The 24,041-nt window shown below is 43.7% G+C and overlaps 3 protein-coding genes across 5 annotated transcripts; all 3 read right to left on the bottom strand.

The window, feature by feature from the left end:
- Positions 1-328: 328 nt before the first annotated feature.
- csdc2b (cold shock domain containing C2, RNA binding b) lies at positions 329-3,306 on the bottom strand. Of its 2 annotated transcripts, none has more exons than XM_083676887.1 (4): positions 3,180-3,306; positions 1,295-1,677; positions 931-1,053; positions 329-499 (listed from the first exon to the last, which is right to left on the bottom strand). In XM_083676887.1, the coding sequence occupies exons 2-4, from the start codon at positions 1,474-1,476 to the stop codon at positions 337-339; spliced, it is 468 nt and encodes a 155-aa protein (XP_083533013.1). In that variant the 5' UTR covers positions 1,477-1,677; positions 3,180-3,306; the 3' UTR covers positions 329-336. The 2 variants fall into 2 exon arrangements, with proteins under 2 accessions (XP_083533013.1, XP_083533014.1); XM_083676888.1 differs by lacking the exon at positions 3,180-3,306 and adding an exon at positions 1,827-2,863.
- Positions 3,307-3,983: 677 nt separating this feature from the next.
- On the bottom strand, positions 3,984-7,605 carry polr3h (polymerase (RNA) III (DNA directed) polypeptide H). The gene is made up of 7 exons (XM_083676885.1): positions 7,413-7,605; positions 7,080-7,203; positions 6,860-6,956; positions 6,585-6,671; positions 6,082-6,145; positions 5,592-5,808; positions 3,984-5,404 (listed from the first exon to the last, which is right to left on the bottom strand). Exons 2-7 carry the CDS (start codon positions 7,188-7,190, stop codon positions 5,354-5,356), a joined length of 627 nt encoding a protein of 208 aa, XP_083533011.1. The 5' UTR covers positions 7,191-7,203; positions 7,413-7,605; the 3' UTR covers positions 3,984-5,353.
- Positions 7,606-8,144: 539 nt separating this feature from the next.
- Positions 8,145-22,286, bottom strand: LOC310809547 (aconitate hydratase, mitochondrial-like). 2 transcript variants are annotated; one of them, XM_083676866.1, is made up of 17 exons: positions 22,230-22,286; positions 20,265-20,407; positions 19,511-19,769; positions 19,036-19,128; positions 18,003-18,161; positions 17,646-17,796; positions 17,280-17,384; positions 17,025-17,116; positions 16,796-16,901; positions 16,446-16,603; positions 16,238-16,311; positions 15,808-15,919; positions 15,408-15,686; positions 15,056-15,247; positions 13,120-13,252; positions 12,377-12,498; positions 8,145-12,135 (listed from the first exon to the last, which is right to left on the bottom strand). In XM_083676866.1, the coding sequence occupies exons 1-17, from the start codon at positions 22,263-22,265 to the stop codon at positions 12,004-12,006; spliced, it is 2,346 nt and encodes a 781-aa protein (XP_083532992.1). In that variant the 5' UTR covers positions 22,266-22,286; the 3' UTR covers positions 8,145-12,003. The 2 variants fall into 2 exon arrangements, with proteins under 2 accessions (XP_083532992.1, XP_083532991.1); XM_083676865.1 differs by having other exon boundaries at positions 20,276-20,407; positions 22,230-22,272.
- Between the last annotated feature and the right edge of the window lie 1,755 nt (positions 22,287-24,041).

Below are 24,041 nucleotides of genomic sequence, written 5' to 3'. Positions count from 1 at the left end.
CCCTCATTCTGATCTCACTCTCTCTATCAGTGCTCCCCCCTTCTACTCAAAATGCTTTCAGACTTCTCATTCCATTTCCTTCTTCACAGCTCTCTTCCCCATACCTTCAGTGCCTCCATATTAAACATGTCCTCTACCTCTTCTTCCTCCTCACAGGGTAAATAGATAGGTTATTGAACCTATCTATCTGCTACTCTGTGCCACCCCTACCCCCCCCCCCCCCCCCCCCACCCACCCACATAAACACTTTCCTGACAGCCACCAAACCTCTCTTACTCCAGTCCGCAACCCCCCCCCCCACCCATCCCACCCACCCCAACAGGCCTGATCTGAGGCCTAGGAGCTTATTATCTGTCCAGACCAGGTTTCATGCTTCGTCCCTGGGTTCAGATGAATGATCTTCACCTCCACTGCCTGGACCTTGAGGTTTTTGGGTGGGATCCTGCACACTTTGTATGTGACCTCATCTCCTTCCACTGGGACATACTCCCCCTCGATACTGAAATAGAGCAAATGGATGAGTATGTATGTCAGTGAATAGATGCCATTTCTATGCATTGAGGGCAATCCTGTCTAGTATCTATTAAAAGGCAAACAGCTTGAGCAAAGAGCTTGTTTTAGTTAACACAAATGCTCTGTGTTCTCTCAGATCATGTTGTACATTTGTGTGTGTCATCAGTTCTGTAGACAGTTAAAGGGATAGTTCAGGTTTTTAGGAAAACACTGAATAAAGTGTCTGGATAAGCCTACAACACTTCAAGTAAGTGGAAAATTAGGTCTAACATCGAAAAACCTGAACTGATGACATACACAAGTGTACAACATGATCGGAGAGAATACAGAGCATTTTTGTTAACTTTGAAAACAAGCTTAACAGCTGTGTGGGTAAGGTCATCGATGCCATATTAAGTGAGGCTCAAGACTACTCACTCTGAGATGTGAACAAAGATGTCGTCTCCGCCTTGGGAGGGGCAGATGAAGCCGTGACCCTGTGACCTGGAAAAGTTCTTACACACGCCCTTGTAGACTGGCCCTGAGGTGGCCCGCTTTGTACTGTAGAGAGATAGGGAGGGGGGGGGGAGTGGAGAGAAAGAGAGAGAGAGAGAGAGAGAGAGAGAGGAGGAGTGAGAGAATCCTTGTTTACTCTTACCAAAGACATACTACCAAAACACCTTGAAGCACCTCTGCAACATATTGAACTTGCATAATCCCACACATCAAAAAAACAAATGCATGTATACACAAGGACCACATTTACAGACAAGAGTGAGCAGCATAGCAGCTGGGTCCTTACGCTGAGTAGGTGCGGGTGCGTTTGGTGGGCAGTGGGCTGGGCAGGTCCCGGGGCTTGGGTGGGACCCCACCCTCCCACACGCGGCTGCCCTCCCTCAGGAAGGGGAAGGACAGTGAGAAGGAGCCACCACGGGGGGAGCGCAATGGGGTCTCTGAGGGTGACGTCAGGCTAGGGTCCGCCATGTCTGAGGCGCAGTGCGCAGTGTCCTCCTCTTCACACTCTCTTCCTTCCTTTCTTTCTTTGTCTTTCTCTCTTCACGCTCCTGGTCAGATGCTGACACTGCTGTCTGTCTGTCTCTGTTTGTCTGTTCACTGTGTCTGCTGAAAATCCAGGTCAGAATCAGTGTCAGAGGGTTCAGGAGTGGCTGGTCTGACAGAGATGTCCTGCGAAGGGGAGAGAGACGGAGAGGAGAGACAGAGAGACGATAGAAACAGCGAGACAACGGTTACATTATTGGTTGGAAAGGGTCTAAAGGAATAAAAACACATTGAAAGTCAAAGCAACAGTCAAACCATTAGTTCTAAACAAGCACCTGAGGCAAGAGATTACGAGTTTTCATGGCTGAAGTGGGTCATTTAGTCTGACCCACTGACAAAAGAGATACTGTATGAATGACAACCATTTGGTTTGACCCAAAAATGTCACCATCCATCCTCTCAGCTCCTTGCAGTTTTCAAATTGTAACATATTGCTAACATCCCATTACTCCTCAGGTGGCTGAAATACAGGTCAGACCACTAACAATAGGCCCTTGTGGTCGACTCAGAGATGACTTATGTGTTTACATGCAGTAAGACCAGCTCTTTCCCCAGGCTAAAGAATATCCTACAGCAGGCTTCTTCTGGAAAACAAAAAGGAGCCAGCTTGCCAAGACGTGGTGTTGCATATTGAGGGAATGTGCGCACAATAAGATCGGACACATCAGGCTTTCCTTAGGCCAAGATGGCTGGTATACTACCCATCCCTTACGCTCTGCCGCCACCGTCAAGGTTACAGTATAACGTAGCTCTGACAGCTCGTTCGCACGTTACAGGCAGCCGACGTCAGAGTAGCTGGCAGAACGCGGGTGGTGTGTTTCTGACGTCACCTTGCGATCCCGAACGCCATTGGGTAACTGATGTCGGTGGATCAAAACATTGTAACACAAAAAAATCTTTCAATTATGATTCTAATATCAGTTTACTCCGGCGCAAGCTGACAACTGTAAGGAGGGAGAGGAGTCGGCATTTTGCGTCCAAAACACTAATTTGTGTCAAAAACAGTAATAATAAACGATATGGGAATGGATAGTAATGGGAGGAATCTTGATTAGGGCAAAATAACTGCACGGTGGTGTCAGTGCGCAGAGCTACCATGTATTAAAATATGGATAGCCAATAACAGTTTTAGAGCGTAACATGTTATCCTGAGAAAAATCACATTTAGCCTAATTGCTGTTACTGACTACAAGTTCATAACATTCTATTATCGTGAGTCATCACGTTGCGGAGGCATGCATCTCAGCATATTATGAGCTATTATGGAGAGTAAACAGCAAGTGTCAGCCAAAGCCGAATGCATGAAAATTGACAAATTCCGCCATGAATATTTTTGATAACAAAAAAAACAAAACACATCCTCTCCTGATTTCCAGAACATTCGCAAAATGAAAATTCGAAAGGCGGCGCGCCAACCGAGACAATACACTAGGATCGCGATGCGCGGTTGTCACAAGAACAGTTCAGTAATGAGACTATCAGTTGGAGTCATCTATCCATCTTCAGTATGCTATACTTCCAAAATCAAAATTGTCACGACATAGATCGGTTAATTAGCATAATCCAAACAATAGGCATGAGATTCAAACAATAAGGTCTGGGTATCAGAAATGAAGATCAATACTCACTGCAATGAGTCCGTGTGTTGGTTAAGGACGGAAGTGTGTGTATTGTCAGCTACTATTATATAACATCAATTAAATAAATAACTCCAGTAAATCCGCGTAGACCCGCGGAATACCCTGATCTGCGGGGTGGTGAAGCTGCGCAGCTGGCGGAGACTCCACGATGGAGTCAGAATGGGCGTGTCCGTTTACGAGAATCTCTTTCTCTCTCCGTGTGTGCGTGTGTGTGACTGTGTCGCGGCACCCAAGTGCTCATCCCAGATGACAGCTTTGTTGATATAACAAGAAGACCGTTATCAACTGTCACGGCTCGCCATGCAAAACAAAAAGGCACACATCGCTCAATGCGTCAACGGAGTTATTACATAAAACATAGTGAGATCCATAATGTCAACCATCAAGTCAATGTGGCTTCACCGTCATATAGTGGGATAAGAAGTCTTATGGTTAGTCTCTATCCCAGACAATGGAAAATAACAATCGAAGTTAAGGAAAATATCTTAGCATTGTACTGCTTCTTTCCTCTCACTAGACTAAGCATACACAGGTGGAAAACCCAGCTTGTTTGCCCACTGCCTGAAATAATTGGTTTCAATAGAAAATTCAGATGTCAACAGCCTCTTGAGGTTTTTGTGCCTCACCTAACATATTCCTGGTAAAAACACTGTAGATAATGTGTTCATCTTACTCTCTGAGGACAATAAGCATCACTGTATAGGCCTAGATACTGTATCACATGCAGCTGTTTTAAATCCAACTATGAGGCATCGTGCCCGAGGGTTCATAACAGAAGGATTTTATCAGAAGGATTTTATCCAGCTTTTAATTCTCTTTTTTTGTGATACAACTATATTCACAAATAGCTCAACTCAAAATCACACAAACAAAACAAAAAACACTCTAATGACATATAGGAGGCTGTTCCAGGAAGTAAGCAAGCCAGCTAAATCCTTAATATTCTCATGATTTTGTGTTCATAAAGAAAACTGACTGCTAGACATGGCCAACAACCCATATTCAAGTTGAATTATATTCATAAACCAGAAAATATAAGAAGTATATCGGAACACTTTTTCAAGTTAGCATTAAGTTATTCTGGCTAATATAGTGATCCTGCGTTCTGAAACAGGTCCCTGGTCAAAGAGACAACAACACACAGTTGTACATTTAGCCACACTCACTCACTCAGTCTCAGACTACCAGGACGAAACTAAAGAGGGGTTAGTTTCCAGAAAGCTTCGAAGCTAAAGCAGTGTTTAATCTTTTTGTTATTTATTTTTTTAATCCAGGCCCTCTCTCTTCATTTAAAAAAATGTTTTGCTTTCACAGACAGAAGATTGACCCGCAAACATTGATTTTACAATTGTTACTCTCCAGCGGCTATGCGACTGGGTTGTTGGGAAAAAATTAAGTACATTAAGCTATGACGCTTTCGGGAAACTGATCCATGACCAATACAGGCCCAATACTTAACAGTTCCCCTAAATGTAGTGTTTCATGCCACTGAGTACAAATGCTGGTAGGTCAACAGTCATGGTGGTAGTATTTACATAACACACAGGTAAGTATGTCTACAGTACACCTTTACAAGAGGAACTGAATGCCCAATAAGAGGGCTGTGTCTCTTCTTGTGAGTTCTATCCAACAAAGTCAAAGCTTCGACAGTGTGTGTTTGGTTGCCATGCAACCACTCTTGACATGTAATGGCCTTGCTCTATTGGAGATCCTTGTTGCTGGTTCCATGTCCTTGGCCGTGTCAAGAAACAACCCTTAGTCCCTACTCTTGTGTAGATCTGAATAAGGATTTGATAGGTACTGTAGAGCACATTTGGAAGTTGCTCCACCTTGCTCTATGGTAGGCTAGGTGGAATTTCCATACATCCAATTGACAATCCTTTCAGATTTACTCTAAGTGCCAAGGTAGTAGGAGCTAGGGTATGTTTCTAGACAGGTCCCTTGTGTTGGCCATATTGAAGCCAGATAGGGCAGTTTCGGTGATGCACATCTTGGCTCCATCCCTGGATCCCACAGTGCTGTGTTTATAAGCCTCTGGGGCAGTTCATTGAGTCAAAGAGGGGTGACTGAAAAGAGGCCAATAAAATGGAGGCCATCAGCTAGGATTCATTCTTAACAGCTGACTCCCCCCATTTTCACTACTGTAATGGTCTCTCCCTTCGTTAGCTGTTCCACCAGGACAGGAGGCCCAACCCTGGTTCACTGATGGTGCCCTGGAACACAAGAGAGGCAGGGGGGAAAGAGTAAAGTAAAACATGCGAAACATTTAAAGTGAAACAAGCTTTAGTGTTGTCACAGTACCAGCATTTTTAACTGAAACCAGTATAGAACTACAATATTTTACCAGTGTGAAAAGCTTCAAAGTAGAACAAACCGAGAATGTACTGTATGTTTCCTTACTACAAGTGTGTATGGGGCCTCTTTCTTCTGCCCAGTGTCCTCTGCTCCTGGGACTGCAGGGGTGTCGGTGGCCGCGGCAACCGGGCCTGTTGGCGAAGTGTCCAGAAACAGTTCATCTGTGACCCGGAAGCGGATCTCCTCACCTTGGTCCATGTAGAGGTCATGGGCCCCTTCGTCCGTCTCGTACTCCCATACCCACACCTGCTCAGTTTCATCACTGGGGCAGCAGTAAAGGAAGGAATGCTAGGTGGCTGTACCACAAGTGACGTTTAAGAGCTGAATTAAATCTGTCCTATTAATGTGTAACTGCACCCTGAGATAATATTAATTTCTCTTAAGACCAAATCTTTGTGACAATTAGACTGTACACCTGATAAAGCCACTGAAACTTTGCTTGAAAAGAAATGGAGCTGGAAAAAACAATTATTACCAAGAAAAATATAATTGGTGTCCCATTGGTAAGAAATCATACATTGTATGTGTAGGATACAATTTAGCAGGCTGCTGTAGAGACTCCGGGGGAATGACGATGTCATCAAAGAATCCTAGGCTGACTGCGGGACAAAGCATATCAGTGTGAACAAATCTGAACAGACAGACTGACACATCAATGTCACACTGCATACTAAGAGACTGTTCTTTTTGATCCACTTTCTATTGGGAGAGGCAGGCTTGGTAAAGTACATTTATGTTCTGCAGTGTGCAAAAGATCCTCAGGGGCTGTGGTAGCAGCAGTATAAAAAGCATCTGACCCAAATGAGTGTATCAGCAGATCACAGCATGTTCTAGTAATCCTTTTTTATGTTATGAGGCCTACTAGTCCAGAAAAGACAGCTGATTTACAGGTTTAATACTGTTGCACCAACTCATATGTAGGGCGCAAGGACAGACTTGACATTCAGAAGGAGAGTGGGAAAAGTCATGTACCTATAGTTAAGCAAACAAATAAGGTTAAGGATAACTGTCAACCTTTTCTCTCTCTCTCTCTCTCACCATGTACTCCCTCCTGACTGCAATACTTGATCTTCCCAACCAGGATCTCGTCCAGGAACGGGTGGAAGACCACATATCTGAAGTGCACTGGCAGAGTTGGGGAAAATATATTTGTGTCAAAATGTGTTTTCAGCCCCTGAAAATGAAGTGTCAGTTTAGAGCTACCTATAAGTGTATTAACAATACAGAATTCATAATCGCTTATGTTATGGATGGATACAGTGACACTATAAAGTTAATGGAAGGTCTAATGAAATCTTCTGTCAGTTCCATACCTATGGTGTGTGACGCTCCATCGCCAGGGAATATGTAGGAATCGTCCAGTTTAGTGATGTCATACAAACAGATGCAGAGGCCAACATTGTACACTACCTGTGGAGACAAGTAAGGATCATTATGAGCCAGACATACTGTAAACGAAGCACAGGCAACAAAGTAAACATGCCACAATTCTAATTATCATTCAGCAAACAACCGTGACACCCCTCTTTTTACCTTATTGGCTAGTTTCTTGTTGAGTTCCTCAGCTATAGCCTCGTTGAGCTGTCGCTGGAAATTCCATGGAGGGATTCTGACAGTGTCAACCATCTCCACCACCACGAACATGATTGATACTGGCCTAAAGAGGGACCAGATTGCTGACTGCTTACAACAACATTAGCTTACTGTAGCTAAACTTGCTAGCTAATCAATCCAGATGTATGAGTCGTGGCATGCTGAATTTGTCTATCCGTCCTACTGATGAGTAGCAGTGTAACATATTTTATTCATCTTCGATACAAAACATTACAGGAAACAGTTGCAAGGTAACCTGTCAATCCGACCTACCTTACTCCAAAGCTCTAGCTGGCTACATCCAATTGCGAATTATTTGACGTCAGTCAGAGCATTTTCCCAACAACTATAAGTGAAAACATCTCATTTGATACCGGTCTCATGGTTAAACTGACACCAACATATACATTTTAGTAGCTATCACTCCCAGCATGTCACAGATCAACAAATTCCACACGTGTAAATGCTTCCGAGAATGGCACGTCATTTACGGCACGTCGCAATGTTAAAGGTGCATGACGACTTTTTTTCACGTCACACTCTTTTCTCAAACGTTTTTGTTCTTTTCTCTCGTGCGTTTTCTTTGGGAATGTTTGTTTTCTCTTAGATTAATTTCTATGATGTCATGTTCTATGGGCCTCCACAAATGACTAAATAGTAATGACACACATTTGATACAAATACATAATTTCAGGATATTTTCATAGGTATTAGCTGCCACACAACGCAATATTTTAACATCCATCACGTTCCAGTTTGTAAATCAGTGCAGGCATATAATAAATATAAGCTTCCGTTTTGACCTAATGATAAAACACTTCAAAAAAGGGCGCTTAGTGGCGTAGCACACTAATGCGCATGCCACATAATCGCAAGGTTCCTGGTTCGATTCCGACCCTCGGCATATCTTGCATGTCATCCCATCTCTCTCACACTCATCCTTCCTGTCCTGGCCTTTTTTTTTTTTTTTTTTTTTTTTAAAAGACACACCAGCCAAGACATTTTATATATCTTTATTAACCATTGATATAAGAAATATCATAATCCTAACGATCTCTCTTTTTTTATCTTGCAAGCTGTAGAACTGCAAGCATTCAAATCACCTACTTTTACAGAATCAACTTTCAAATCAAAACAAAAGACTGAATCAGTGAAGGGAAATTTATCACTTTGAGATTACATGACACTGACAATACCCATTCAGCTTGTACCATTACATTTCATTGTTTGCTAGATCTGCACATCAGTCTGCTTGTAAAAGTCAATCATTGAGAGTAGTTCAGAGCACAGATAACCAGTACAGGAACACACACACCCGTATACAAAATCAGATGTTGGATTTGCAGTGAATTATCAGAAATGAGTACTGGAAGAAAAAAAACATTAGCCTTTTCACGTTACAGTAGCGTTTCAGAAACACACATATTTGAACCAATAAACAATGTTATATTATTGTGTTATATATTACATCACAGTATAAGCAAACTGCTTTAGTTATGAATGACAAGGTACATGGACAGGTGCCGTTTAGAGAACGCATTAAAAGTTAGCCAATGCTTGAAGGTCAATCTGCTGAGCTGTACTGTATAAATTACATTAGTAAATACTTCACTATTGTCACAAGATAACATAGGTAATCTCTTTTGCCTTAACCCAGTCCATCAACCAGTGTGTACAGTAATTTATACAGAGCTTAACAATCAAACAATATGGTGTTCATTGAAGCAAACATTCTTAAAAAAAAATATTCTTTTGTAACATCACAGGTGTTTGTACACACACATTTTATATATATATATATATATTTTACTTTTATATATTGAATGGAGTCTTTTCATGAGGCATCTTTGGCAATTACTGCAAGACAGATCAGAGATAAGCAATTTACCAGCCAGCAACATGTTAATTTTGCTGAGGTTAAGGAGAATGACGAAACAGTATTGATGATTATGACAGTGTTAAGTAGTCGGTTAATGTGCTCTGAACCGCATACATCATGTGCAGTTGTCCCAATTAGTATTCTGTGACCAACTGAAAACCTTTTACCAACATGGAGCCACATCTGTTTCAAGTCAGGGTATCTTTCATCTCCATCTCTGAGATCATTTAAAACAACAAAACAAAAATTAACAACACCTAGCCATATCTCACTTGACTAGTCACTCTCCCTTTTCATTGTCATCAGCCAGACATTAACCCAGGGTTCACACACACCCTGCACAGTACAAACAAACTCTGTACTTCTGCACAAGTCCAAGAGCTCCAAAACATCTACTGTACAATCCTTTGCTTCAATAACATTTCATCAAAACCCTCAATCTTTTTCGTAAGTAGTTCATCTAGCCATGAAACCATTAGATTGGGGAGGGAAGGGGGGTGGACACAAAGACTGCTTTTTTAACACCAGTTTAAAAAAAGAGAACAGGTGGGAGGCTAGATAATTAGATTTAGTTACAGTGGGTCACACAGACAGAAGCAACAGCTCTGCATTCGACCCGGCAGATTCCCAGCACCCTCTCTCTAGGTATATATACTGTATATACATGTACACACCACTATACAATGTGCCGCTATATCACATCATTTACACACAGGCCCAAACTGGGTGCCTTTAAATACTTGTGGGTTGGCCTTGGGAGCGATGGCCATTCATCTGCAGATACTTTCTCTATGTGGATCTTATTTAATGAAGAAAAGGGGTAGAGATAATGTGTCCTCTGAGACGTAGTATGTAGATGTGTACTGAAATCTTAGATTAGAGTAAAATATCTTTCATTGATGCAAAGAGAAATATGGGATGGCTCCCAACCCAACAAAAAATTCTATTCACGCTTTAACACGTTAGCTGCTGCATTCTCAAGCCGGCTCACCACTGTAGATACAACATGGCTACATTTTAGGCTCAATTGTCTAAACCTGAATCAACACAATAGTCGATATTTTCTTAAAATCACAATTATCATTGTATTTAATTGATTATGTCTTGGAAATCGAATGTCTCTTTGCATTCTGAAATCACACACGCTAGTTTTGGATGCTAAGGAGTACAGCGTTGGCGCTGCATAAAAGAGAGAAAGAATGGCGAAGCGCCGCTAACACTACGTAGCGCTAGTGCCCAGGCGTCTGAACACTAGATTGTGCGTTTGTTTTAGAAGAAGACAGACAGGTGGTCCCCTCAGGCTGTGAGGGCCGAATCCTGACTTGAGTTGAGATGCTGTCGCAACTCCAGCTTCCGCTCAAATCTCCCATTGACGTCAATGTAAGGTTAATGAGGAAGTTTGAGCTTTACGTGTGTATCTCAAGTCATGATTTGGACCAGAGTGAGTGGTCCAAAGTGAGCCTTGGGGCTCTGCTATCAGCACAGAGAGGCTGCACAAAGAGACAGCGAGACAGGTGGACAGGGATACAGACAGGCAACGCTCTGATTAGATAAGCATGCACAACGCATACCAGCACACACATGGACAAACACACGTGGACAAGGATGGCAAGACTAGCACAACAGCAGTACGTAGAATACAAGTTTTTCTATGCTGAAGCATCTTACTCCTACCTACAGACACACAGAAGGGGGCCGGACACAGATGTAGTTCATATAACAGCCCACGTAAAGACACAGATGTAGTTCATATAACAGCCCACGTAAAGACACAGGGAGGAAGAAGCCGGAAGGGCAGAGTTAACTATTTGGATTGTGGGTGGGGGCACACAGGAGTGACATGGGGACAACTTCAGGTCAAGATAAACACCACAAAACAAAATGCAAAAACCCTTGGAAAAGAAAGATCCACTCACTGGAGGGTTCGACAACAAACCAAAACCTAGTCTTAGGGGCCAGAGAATCTACTACTTTCATTCTACCTACAGATACTTTACAGTAATCAGGCCTGGAGATTCAGGTACAGTAAGGTGACTCACTTTTTAATCAATGACTCAAAGAATCAATGATGTATCAGAGTAAAAACCAGAGTCAAAGTAGAGAGCAGCAGATCCCGAGGGGCCACTATGACCACGGTGGACAATGATGGACTAAACTAAATAAATATCAACTTTCATCTTCACTGGGGCAATAAATAGAAAGCTGACACGTTACATTGGAGGGACACATTCAGTGAGTTTTCAGTGAGACTGTTCAACTCAGCTAACCAGCTTATGTCTGTGTTGGAGGGAACACGTGGCGTTACAGAGCTTAACACACACAACTATGAAAAAGGAGGGAGTGTGTGCTACAGACCTGATATGACCAGCTAGCTGTGTCTGTGAGAGAGTGTGGCTGAGGTAGGAGGGACTTGATTACTACAGCACTACAGTCAATAGCATGAAGCGTGACAAATGGGATTTCCATAGAAACGGGGGAATACTGCCAACATGAGCAGTGCTGCCTAGAACGGAAACACTTAATGCTATGCTTAAACAAAGATGCCTGTGCTTGCTTGCTTGGTTGTGTGTGTGTGTGTGTGTGTGTGTGTGTGTGTTGGGAGTGCCATCAGAGTAATCCTGTCAGTCTGGTGTGTGTGCGTATTTCATCTATACAGCGACCTGGAGTGTGTGTGCAAATGTGTTTGTGTGTATAAAACTGAAGTGTGTTATGTCAATACACTGCAGTCTTGTGTATGTGTGTGCGCATTTCATCTTTACAGCGAGTTGAGGTGTGTGTGTGTGTATGTGTATGTGTATGTGTTTGGATGTTTACAGAACTCTTGTGCGTTAGTACACGACAGTCTGGTGTGGTCCACATCTCTGGGAATCCCTATGCATATTGTACGGCAGGGAGGCAACTCATATCACCCATTTCTCCCCCTCTGTGTTGCCCCTCTCCCTCAGGAGTCCCTCCTCTGCCCCTCTGGGCCCCCCCTCTCCCCCCTCACTGCAGCATCTTCATCCTGTTGAGGGCGCTGCCCGCCTGGAACCACTCGATCTGCGTCTCATTGAAGGTGTGGTTCAGAGTGATGCTGTCCTGGCTACCGTCACTGTGCTTGACCACACCAATCAGAGGCTGGAGAGAGGGGGAGGGGGGGGGGGGGGGGAGAGAGAGGTGATTTGTAAATGCAATGTAAACTTACTGTCATGTCTCATCCACATGATATGAAGAGAGAGAAGGATATAGAACTGATTTGTAAAGCATATGTGCAATAAAATGTCCCATGTTCCATCCTTATGGGACAGTAATAATTTAATTTAATAGAATATAATAAGAGCAGTCATTTTATGAGGTGAATGGTGTCAACCCTGCTTACCTTGCCGGGGCCGAAGGAATCGAGGCCTGTGATGGACATCTTGTCGTCAGGGCGGATCTTGTCGTAGTCGTGGGGGTCGTTGAATGTCAAGGGCAGCATACCCTGCTTCTTCAGGTTGGTCTCTGAGAAGACAGGAAGGAAGGGTGAGGAAAAAAGACAGAGGAAAGAAAGAAAGAAAGAAAGAAAACAAGAAAACAAGACGGAAAAGAAAGAAACAAAAGAAGGAGCGAGGGGAATTGGCTCATATTGAGCTGCCGTAGTGTAAACAGAGAGGCTCCATGCCTCAGTGGGGCAGATCTATTACATGGGAACTCAAGGTCGTGGAGAACAATGCACACATTCAGTGTAAGAGTGTGTGTGTGTGTGTGTGTGTGTGTGTGTTCTTGTTTCTGTCCATGTTTTGTTTTCCCATCTTGTGCAATGGGTCCCATGATGATGGCTATATGAGCTCACTGTCCACAAAATATTCTCAGACTTGAGCAGATTGCCTCCATAAGCCTTTCCTCTCACGCAAGCCCAATGTTCCTGGGGCATGGTAGGAATCCTGATCCACTATCACAACAGATACTCTCATACATGCCTCTATCAAGCCCTTCCCCTTGGTCTAAGTGATACCCAAACTATAATTGGAAATGCAAACCAATATCTCCTCAATTATTGCCAGGTGGGGCACCAAGCAGATCAGGATCTTCATACCACCTCCGTCTGCCCATTTCAATGCCCCCCCTACATCTGAAACATACCGTGGATTCTGGCGAAGCTCTTGACAAGGATGACCCTGCCTCCAAGGTGTCTGGGCTCCAGGGCAGCATGCTCTCTGCTGGATCCCTCTCCGTAGTTATCATCACCCACCACCACCCAGGGCAGACCGTTAGCCTGGTCGGGAGGAGGGAAAAGGGGGGGGGGGGGTATAGTGAACTTCTGATTTGAGACTCATGTTGAACTTTTCCTGGCTGCTGTGTGACTTACTGTTGCAATAACACAGTCCTGAGCATAAGTAGGGGTGACAAGTTGACACCTACGATTAATGTATTGTGAGGCGAAAGGCTACTTGAGAGGGGTAAAAAGCTGGAACAATGATAGGGATGACAACATGACACCTGATTTATATACAGAGAGGTGAAAGGCAACATCTGCTTTAAAGATTGAGAGGCAAAAGTGGAAACAAAGAGATGATTTGGATATAAAAAGGATGCCTACTGAATGTTTTTTCTGCCCTGTGTCGTGTGTAGAGAATCTCTCTCTCTGTGCATTGATTTCAGTGTATTGAAAAGTTCCCGTCAACTTGGCATAATAAATGAGCTCAAAATGAACTTTGATTTCTTGATTACGGAATATGTAGTATGCTAGATTGTGACTAACCAAGAAGAGCTCAAGTTTGCAGGGTTTTTCCTCCACAGTATCAACAGTTAACAACAAGTAATAATGGTTGTCCATGCATAGTGAGAGTTCCGTTCCCCAGTTCATGGCCTGCAATAACAGAAACCATACCCGATCCGTTGACCCCTGAATGTCAATACAACGCAATATCATGGCTATATTATCACCAACGTAAGAACATAACGTTGTTATGTTCAGAACGTTTATTCAGGCCCTCGCGGAAGTGTGATTGGCTGAGAAACCTAACATACACAGACCAATCTGATATACCTACTACGGCAAACAAGACACCTGATGCAATTATGGTAAAATCAATAAAAGTGCCAGATTATTATTGTTTCAAGGGAACAGGCAAAGATAACGCAGGTGAGAAGTTTTTAGGGATATCTGATTGCAAGCACATGACATAACCCATAGCGGTGTGATAAATAATATATATAATGTAAGGTTTAAAACCCCAGAGAATCATATTGTAAGCCTAAGGGTAACAAACACCACACTACCCGCAAATGTGTCATTGGGTAATTTTAAAGATAATTGGTGGGTTTGCAGGGATAACATACTTATATTTACCTCAGGGATGGACTGGGTGTTGCTATATGGCAATATTGAGACTTCCCTATGATTTTGTGACAGCACAACAAGGATTAGAACCTAGTCACACTCATGGAGGTCGAAGGAAGAGAGCAATGGCCGAATTTACTACAATTGAATCGTACCATTGGAGGATATCCCTCGGGGGGGGGAAAAATGGGGCCTTGGTTTATTCCCGTGGTACGGAGTGATATTTTTAGCCGATCACACAGATAACATCACATATACCTTACAGGGTTTCGCTAACGAAACGATCAAAGGATTTCAGTTGCTGTCAAACACTGACGTGAGTCATAGGTTAACTCAATTAAAACATGAAATGGCTTGACTATATTTTGGCGAAAGAAGGGGGGTTATGCAATACTTTAAATTTGACAGGTGAAGCCTGTTAATCATTAATACCTGATTTTATATGACCAGCGTGATTAGTCCTAGAACATATAAGGGACGCATTTGGTCCATCAAAAGGTGCAGCAACCCTATGGTTAACCGATAAACTTGGACATGGGTGAATAAGTGTTGTCTAATGAATGCAGTTGATAACCCAGTCTCACTAGGCCTAGGGATAGGCTATGGTTCTGGTCCAATAGCCACTATAGCAAACCACGTATTATGAATCAACATATTGTCTATGCACTCTAGATGGCATAACTAGTGTGACTACAGGAACAGACAGGCCTCTGTCCTCCTGTCACTGTGCTTCACCTTGTAGTGGCGGGCCACGTCTGGCACACCTCCGTATTCTCCCGTCAGCTGGTTCTTGATCTTGTTGACGGCATCATTCTCAATGTTGACCGCCCCGATCAGCATGTTGTTGGAGATGTTGTCCAGGTGGCCACGGAACTTCAGCCAGGGGCCGGCGGCGCTGATGTGGTCCGTGGTGCACTTGCCCTTCACCTGAGGAAGAGGAGGACGGAACATGATGAGGAGGTGATGGGTGGCAGCTGACCAACCCTTGAATTCATCTATAGCTCTGCCTTGTATGGGGATAATGACGTGTCCATTGTTATGGTCATAAGCTCATGATAAAGTGTCTCAATCAAATGGAATATAAAACCTTGATGAGCACTTGCAGGTCTTCCAGGTCCTTGCCGTTCCACTTGTCGAAGGGTTCCAGCAGCTGGAGACGGTTGCTCTGGGGGTTGACGTCCACCTTGATGGTGCCTCCCTCAGCTGGGGGGTGCTGGTAGGTGTCCTGGCCAGGGTCAAAGTCACGGGAGGGCAGCTCGTCACCGGTGGGGGGCTCCAGCATGAACTTCTCACCGTTGGCGGCTGTCAGGTAATCCGTCTCGGGGTTAAAGTTCAGGGTCCCAGCGATGGCCATGGCTGTGACGATCTGTATAGGGGAGTGAGGGTGTGTAAAAAAATTATATAGTATAGAAAAATGTATACATAGATACACATCTCTGTACATGAATGTGTGTGTGTGTGTGTGTGTGTGTTATGGTTACTGTTACCTCTGGGGAGGTGACGAAAGCGTGAGTGGCAGGGTTGGCATCGTTCCTGGCAGTGAAGTTCCTGTTGAAGGACGTGACGATGGTGTTCTTCTCCCCCTTCTTCACATCCTTCCTGAGAGGAACAGAGACACCACTCATCAGTCAGGTGTCTATGATGCATCCATAGGTTTCACCTTCACAGTCTGTTAGTACTGTATACACCATATTGGAAGTAATTGGTTGGATAATACTTTCTAATATGGGTTAACCTTTGGGCTCTGTACTACTATGTTAACCTGTAAAAAATGTTAACCCCAAAACATTAATCAAATCTAAATGAGTCATGCTAACAGGCTTTCTCTATTCTGTACAGGTTTCATATTCGTCCGTTTTCAAGTTGTACAGTAAGTTAAGCCCATAGGTCTACATGAGAGTATTTTAGTTGGTTTACCTGTCCCACTGACCAATGCAGGGTCCACAAGCGTTGGCCAGGACCACTCCTCCCACGTCACTCAGGATCTTTGCCTAGCAGAGAGACATACACAGACATATGGCAACAAGTCAAGCAACTGTATTCGTGCCAGAGAGAAATGAGTTGTTCTGCGCCATTACCACAGAGCTTTAATGAACTGAACCACAACAAGGAGGTATGGACTCACATAGCCGTCCCTCTCGATGGTGGCGCGGATCTGTTCGGACCCAGGGGTGACAGTGAACTGGGCCTTGCACTTCAGGCCTTTGTCCAGAGCCTGCTTGGCCAGGGAGGCAGCACGACCCATGTCCTCATAGCTGGAGTTGGTGCAGCTGCCAATCAGACCTAGAGGGACCACAGGGGACAATGGGAATCAGGTAACAGGGTCAAAACAGAGTAAGGAGGACGCAACTGTAAAGAACATTTTTAAGAAGCAGATAAGCAGATACTTAATATCTGATAAGTACATAATGTTGATTAAATACGTGCATTACAGGTGAATCCAGATTTGACTGATTCAGTGCTTCTCATACTGACCCACTTTGACCTCCAGGGGCCAGCCAGACTTCTTAGCCACCGCCCCGATTTCAGACACAGGGTGGCACAGGTCAGGGGTGAAGGGCCCGTTGATGTGAGGCTTCAGCTGACAGGAACAGAAGACAGACAGACAGTTCGAAATGCCATTGTGTCTCATTCCTAGACAGGACACTACATGGATATATCATGAATGTCAGTGGTTGTGGACAAAGTGATGTTTTTGACTAACCTCACTCAGGTTGATCTCAATGACCTGATCGTACTCGCAGTTCTCGTCAGGGACCAGGTCCTCCTTGTACTCATCAGACAGAGTAGCGATTTCTGAGAGACAGAAAAAAAGTTGTAGAATTAGTGACTAGGTTGTGCTAATGACAGAGTCGCCATCATAGAGAGAGTGGATGTGAGAGTAGGGAACTGAAGAATATTCCATGATCTGGATTTTATACCAGAGATTAACCAGAACCTCTGGTTTGTCAGTACTGACCTCCGCGGCCAGTCTTCTCCAGGTAGGTCTTCATGCGGTGGTTGTAAGGGAATACAGAGGTGGTGGCTCCAATTTCAGCTCCCATGTTGCAGATAGTGGCCATGCCTGTGAGCAGCAGCAGATGTAAGAAATCATATCAAGTTTCGAAGCAAACTAGCACCATCTCAGGACTGGACCGTTAGACAAACTGAACTGAATCAGGAACATTGAACCCTGTGTCTAAACTTCAATAACACAAAGTGATTCAATTACTGAATAGCTTTCACAATATTTCCCACTCAAGGGAAGCTGGTGTTGCAAGCTCTGGCAGACTGGTAAACAATCCAACGCATCACCACTTCAATCCTTATTATCTCTCAGCCTCACCGGTGCAGGAGATGGAGTCGACTCCAGGGCCGTGGTACTCCACGATGGCTCCCGTGCCTCCCTTCACCGTCAGGATCCCAGCCACCTTCAGGATCACGTCCTTGGGAGAGGTCCAGCCTGATAGGCTGCCTGTCAGCTTCACACCAATCACCTGACAGGGTGGTAGGGGCATGTTAGTGATTCATTTGGGAGAGGTCGATGTTTTTCATCTATTTATATGTGAGAGAGAGAGAGAGAGAGAGAGAGAGAGCTTTCACACTATTAGAGATAGATAGATAGAGAAAAAACAGAGAGCCGGAGAGCGATACTGTGTGACTAGGTGGAGTGAAAGAGGTGTTCACTAACTCAGTAACTCACATTGGGACACTTGAGCTCCCAGGGGATCCCAGCCATGACGTCCACGGCATCGGCTCCGCCCACTCCGATGCAGATGGACCCCAGGCCGCCCCCATTGGGCGTGTGGGAGTCTGTGCCAATCAGCATCACTCCTGGGTAGGCATAGTTCTCCAGGATGATCTGTCAGCCGATGCAGGACATTTAGTCTTTAGATGTATTGGTGTCAATAAGGCCAAGAGCAGAATGTATAGCAGCAGAATGTATACTTCGCAAACTGTTACTTTATCCTTTAATAGTACACAGTGGCAGTATAACTGAGCTCTGATCTATTTTGTATTCTCATTCCAGAGATGGATGGAGTCCAAATCATTCACCTCAGTTATTAGGCAAACTATGCATATTCTGTGAAATTCTATCCGGCATGTGCAGGACTCTGCTGAACATGTTCTACCAGTCAGTGGTGGCCAGCGCAGTGCTGTACGGGGTGGTATGCTGGGGGGGCAGCATCAAGGAAGGTGACACCAAGAGGCTGAACAAGCTTATTAGGAAAGCTGGTTCTGTCCTCGGTGTCAACCTGGACACTGTGGAGGAGGTGGCCAATAGGAGGATGAGGACCAAACTCCTGGCCGTCATGGACAATCCCTCCCATCCCCTACATGACACTGGCAAAGCAGAGAAGCTCCTTCAGCAACAGACTACTACAACCACGTTGCACTAAGGAGCGCTATAGGAGATCCTCCGGCTGGCTCGATCGAAGTGATCAGAGTCAGGCTGGGGGGATGTTAAATCATACGTAATGTTTCAGATGTCTATTTTATTTTTATTCTATTATGCTATTGTCACTTTATTTTGTTGTTGTTGTTGTTTGTGATGTGAGCTGCTGTAACGCCTTAATTTCCTCTCGGGGATCAATAAAGTACATATCTAATCTAATCTAATCTAATCTATTAAGTAATAGACAGTGTCAGTGTATCTGAGCTCGAATCAATTTGGTAGTCTCATTCCAGCCCAGCCCTATCTGCCCAGCGTATAACAGCTGATCCCAGCACTGTACCTGATGGATGATCCCAGAGCCTGGTTTCCAGAAGCCAACTCCATACTTTGCTCCAGCGGTCGCCAGGAAGTTGTACACTTCGTGGTTCACTTCCTGGGTTAAAAGGTCAGAGGGACGGGGGGTTTGGTTAGTAATTGACCCTCACATGTTGGTGTGTTAGGAGCAGTTAAACCTTTATTCAACATTGTAACATCTGCACCTAGCCTAAACCCCTAGAACTCCTGATAACTCCTGATAATAATCTAAGTCCCCAGCCAAACAGAACCATATCTAAACCTGAGCAGCAACTCAAATGCCTTATTTACACCCATATCTTGCCAAACTCAAGCCCATTCAGCTGCCCCTGCTCTACACTCCTCACTCTCTTCCTCCCTCTCTCCCTTTCCTCCTCCCCATACCTCCTTTCTTTCTTTCTTTCCCTCCCTTCCTCCCTCCCACCCACCCACCATGCCTCTCTCCCCCCCCCCGCCCCCACCTTAGCTTTCTGCAGGTCCTCTACCCCACCGATCTGGGCCTCGATCAGGTGGTCACAGTGGATGGTGGTGGGCACCGCCACCGTAGGTAGGCCACTGCTGATGAATTGCAGCATGGCCATCTGAGCAGTGGCATCCTGCATGGCCACGCGGTCCGGGCGCAGACGCAGGTAGGTGCGGCCCCTGGCGATGTCCTGACCCACCGGGTCATCCAGGTGACCGTATACGATCTTCTCCGACAGGGTGAGAGGACGATCGAGCCTGAGGTACAGTAGGAGGGGGGAGGATGAGAGAGTGTGTGTGTGTGAGTGTGTGTGTGTGGGGGGGGGGGTTAGGGTTAGGGTTAAGAGGAGTGAGTTTTAGATTATTTCTCAGGGTTTGTTGGATCCTCTCACAAACTGATGTTTTGGCAATTGCAAAGATGGTATTGTAAGCTACACTGTCTTGAATGAAAAGTCCACAAATGATGGGTGGTTTACTTCCAACACCAATAATTGTTGACTGTTATTTGTAAACAACAAGTCAATAATATAGCCAACAGTCACACAAAATGCTATTCCTGAAATACAGTGAAAGGTTAAATCAGTGAGAGGAATGTTTTCTTGTCTAAAGTTAGCCCAGAGGGGGGAGAACTGCTGACCATGAGAAGTCAACACTGTCACAGTAGCAGGCCTATTTAAACTGAGGGACAGTAAGGGAACCGCAGCCTGGGTTTGTGTGTGGCTTGTATGTGTGGAGCCAAAGGCAGCTGCTGACCTCTTGCGCACAATTTTGATGTTCTTGTGCATCTTCCCATAGTCGACGCTGGAGCCAGGCTCAAAGCGGCTCATGGCCACCTTAGCCTTGGCACTGAAGGCTGCAGAGACATGGAGACGCCTTGCCCCAACTCCAAGGACAAGCTATGGAAGGAGATAGGCGCATGTAAACAAAATGTCAACACTGGCGCTTGGATAATGGAGTCATATTCTGAGGAGTTGTCTCAAACATTTGGTAAAGTGACGGAAAAAGCCTTTTTTGGCCAAGAAAACACCAGTCACGGTTTCCAGCTAATGCCCCATTGCTAGCAAACAGGGGCAATTGTTTTCTCCAGGGAAACTTATTGGCTAAGCCTTCCTGCTTGTGTTCCAAGCTGTCCAATGCTGCCCCCCCAGATAGTTAAAACAGTCATCACAAGTCTTTCCACTGCAATGAAACAAACCCCCAACCAACAGACATCAGTATCGCCACCCAACAAACAGATCAGTCCATCCCTACAATCTAGACTATAGACTTTAAACCAACGCAATTCCACATTCTCAAAGAATGAGGTAGAAGTTCACTTGACTCATGTTTCAAGGGTTATCCTTGAATCACCACTAGGGGTCAATTCAGGTCATGTACACTATACAGTTAGTTCATTTGAGTAGTACACATAGCTAGCCTACATCATAACCTTACTATCGGAGAGACATTCTGAAGTTCATTTAATATCCTGGAATCATATACTCTGGAGTATGGTTAGACAATCCCATGTGACAGTAAAAACATCAAGGGCAATGGTAAAATGACTCATTTACTATGGGAGTGAGGATCTCTCCATGTGACTTATCAACTGATAGGATAGTGCTGTGGCCTGCGGTGGTCCAGTGGTCTAGCACCATGGCCTACAGTGCACACATATGCCCATGTCGGCATGGATTTGAATCCGGCCCATGCCCTGCTGACATTACTTAAATATAAGAGTGGGACTGCCCCACTCAAAACAAATAACTTAAAAAAGATAGGGAGATATCTGTCGACTCAAACACAATGGAATTCACTGAAATTTACAGCAAGATTTTCAAAGTAAACAGAACATTGCATTACACTAATTAAATTAGAATAATCTGTCAGCAAGACCATATGAGTAAAAACTAACTGTATTGGAATGGGATTCTGAGGGTCTTTATTTACAACTGTTTGTTTGCATGAGCTACACTAAGACAACAACACACACAAGGCAATGACATGAAGAAAATGTGACACCTCGGTCCTCGGCTCAAAGTACTCGATACGATTTTCGGTATGTGTAATCACCACAATCGTTATAAATTAGATGAAATGGCATCATGATATCAGACAGCCTTGACACGTGGATATGCAACCTATTCTTTTGAAAATCAGGTAAAACATATATATATATTTTTTTTTTAAAGTAAGATATTTCATGTTTATTCCTGGTTAAAATATTACTAATTAGGCTACCTAATAATTTAGGTAGCGGCTATAGCAACTAAGTTAAACTGCCGTAAACAGCCAGACTTCAATAATACACAGTTGTCAACCGATTTACATCATTTCAGCGAAGGAGCCGTGGGAATCAGACAAGTGCGCACTTAGAAATTCAGTAACCTTGCCATCACCTTGCAAACAGCTGTACACTCGCGATCACTTGACGCGACCAACTTAGTGTATTTCGACAGCTCACTATATTGTAATCAACATTATTATTGGTTGGTTCACAGTGTGAACTGTCTTGACCAACTTGAAACCGTTACTAGACGTTGCTAGCAACAATTCCAACGGGGACACGGTGACCTGTCACTGCATCCGCGGGATGGATGGTTTTGAACATTTATTCACAATAAATGCATCGTTAAGGTTGGGGACAGAAACATACCACAATACCTTTCTATATGAACATCTGAACTCTGTATTTATGGAGTTGTAAATCATTAATAATACAAAATAACGCTTTCTTACCCGTAGCCGAGTGACAGTCAAACAGTAAGACGCCATTTTGTTCACTGACAAAGATGTGTCGCTCTCAAATGACGTCGGGATTCTTAGTTAAAGGTCCCCGTTATCTTTGTCCTGATTAGTTTAAAATCTCTGTAATCTCTTTAAAATATTTGATTGATAGATAGATAGATAGATAGATAGATAGACACTCAGCGAACACTTTATTAGGAACACCTGTACACCTTCTCAGGTGGTGTAATGGTGTGGGGAATGTTTTCTTGGCACACTTTGGGCCCGTTAATACCAATCAATCGTCGCTTGAATGCCATAGCCTATTTGAGTATTGTTGCTGACCATGTGCATCCCTTCATGGCCACATATATATGGCACAAATAGGTAACGAAACACACAATAGAAGGATTAACGAAACACACAATAGAAGGATTGACTGAATTACTGTTTTTGTTTCACTGTTATCTGCGAGGATGTTGTCAAATCAGTTCCCTATAATAAACTCCTCCGTTCCATATAATACACAAACAATCATCAACATACCGGTGGATAGGCCTTTGATGCTTATTCACTATTTATAATAGCTATGCGTTTTTATTATATACGTATTTGAGATATTTAAAAAATTGCTCTGATTACTATTAAAAATATGTCTTATACTTGTGATCTTTCAATGAAGTAACAACCGATCTGATAAGCTTATCCAAGCAACACAACTTGAATGAAAAAAGCGATCATTATTTATGTCTTGCAAGGTATATCATAATTATACCAATGTGAACTGAACTGTTGGATACAATAACACCCATAACTGTCACGTGCACAGGTAAAATGTTTGTTTGTTTATTGGCATAGTCGTATCTTAAAGTCGTATGTATTTACCCGTGTACGTAAACGTCACAGGTAAATTGGTTTAGCAGCAAATCATAAAAGCACAATCAGATATCAATTAAAACGCAATAGGCCTATACACAATATGGCATATTCAATACACAGACAATACAATATAGGCCTTTCAAAAAATAATTTTGTTGAATGTGAATTGTGAAGTATTTAATTTCCAAGATGTGAAATAGTCATTCACAAATGTTATCTAGTTATCTAGGTGGTAGTGATTTCTGAATATGGTTTGGCTGGTTGCAGAATCTACAAATGTTATAATTTTCTCGCAGGGTCCTTGAACATAATCTTTCTAAAACCATTATTATGCCATGGAGTGGTTATCCATCACAAACCACAGCTTTAGCTGTAAGTTACAGGAACGACATTACCCACAACCCCTGCAAAACTGTCATCTCGTACTTGCTGACTGGACACCCTTGCAGCCCAATAAACTACGGGTCCTCCCCCATCTCAGCCAATAAGGACTCTGTTGCTATCACTGCCTATATTTTTAGCAATGGCACAGCACTTACTTGGATCTACAAATATACATTCGCTGACTTAACTAGTGTCCTCCTCTTATTAAAAGCTAATGATTGAAGACCTGAGACACAAACCGCCTAGGTTACGGTGTTGAGATAAGCGGAGCAGTAAATGAGGAAAATGCAACATTACATTGATCCAAAAATCTTCTATTGCACAGGTCAAATGCAAACAGTTGATATAATGTAATACATTGTTTGAAACTACTAATGGTGTCATTTTTATGTGTCCTTTATCACCTGGGTCTGAACTCACAACTGAAAGGGTATATTACGATAATATCAAGAAAGTAGTCCCTTGTTTGTACGTCACAGAACAGGGGGTGTGGGCGAATGGCTCTGTATAAATGCGCAAGGTTGTCAAACAGTAAAGTTTTCACTGGATGTTTCATTCAAC

This window comes from Argentina silus, assembly GCF_951799395.1.
Source record: "Argentina silus genome assembly, chromosome: 9".
NCBI classification, from domain to species: domain Eukaryota; kingdom Metazoa; phylum Chordata; class Actinopteri; order Argentiniformes; family Argentinidae; genus Argentina; species Argentina silus.
This window is presented reverse-complemented; position numbering and strand designations above follow the sequence as displayed.

Excerpts from the sequence above, each read along its gene's own strand:
- csdc2b (XM_083676887.1), bottom strand. The coding sequence starts at position 1,476 with ATGGCGGACCCTAGCCTGACGTCACCCTCAGAGACCCCATTGCGCTCC. Across the intron at positions 1,054-1,294 it reads CGCACCCGCACCTACTCAGC|TACAAAGCGGGCCACCTCAG; the intron begins GTAAGGACCCAG and ends ATCTCTCTACAG. Across the intron at positions 500-930 it reads ATCTTTGTTCACATCTCAGA|TATCGAGGGGGAGTATGTCC; the intron begins GTGAGTAGTCTT and ends GCTCTATTTCAG.
- polr3h (XM_083676885.1), bottom strand. The coding sequence starts at position 7,190 with ATGTTCGTGGTGGTGGAGATGGTTGACACTGTCAGAATCCCTCCATGG. Across the intron at positions 6,957-7,079 it reads ACAAGAAACTAGCCAATAAG|GTAGTGTACAATGTTGGCCT; the intron begins GTAAAAAGAGGG and ends TTGTCTCCACAG. Across the intron at positions 5,405-5,591 it reads AGGCCCCATACACACTTGTA|GGCACCATCAGTGAACCAGG; the intron begins GTAAGGAAACAT and ends CTTGTGTTCCAG.
- LOC310809547 (XM_083676866.1), bottom strand. The coding sequence starts at position 22,265 with ATGGCGTCTTACTGTTTGACTGTCACTCGGCTACGG. Across the intron at positions 15,920-16,237 it reads TGCATTGGTCAGTGGGACAG|GAAGGATGTGAAGAAGGGGG; the intron begins GTAAACCAACTA and ends TGTTCCTCTCAG. Across the intron at positions 15,248-15,407 it reads ACCTGCAAGTGCTCATCAAG|GTGAAGGGCAAGTGCACCAC; the intron begins GTTTTATATTCC and ends CCTCTTCCTCAG.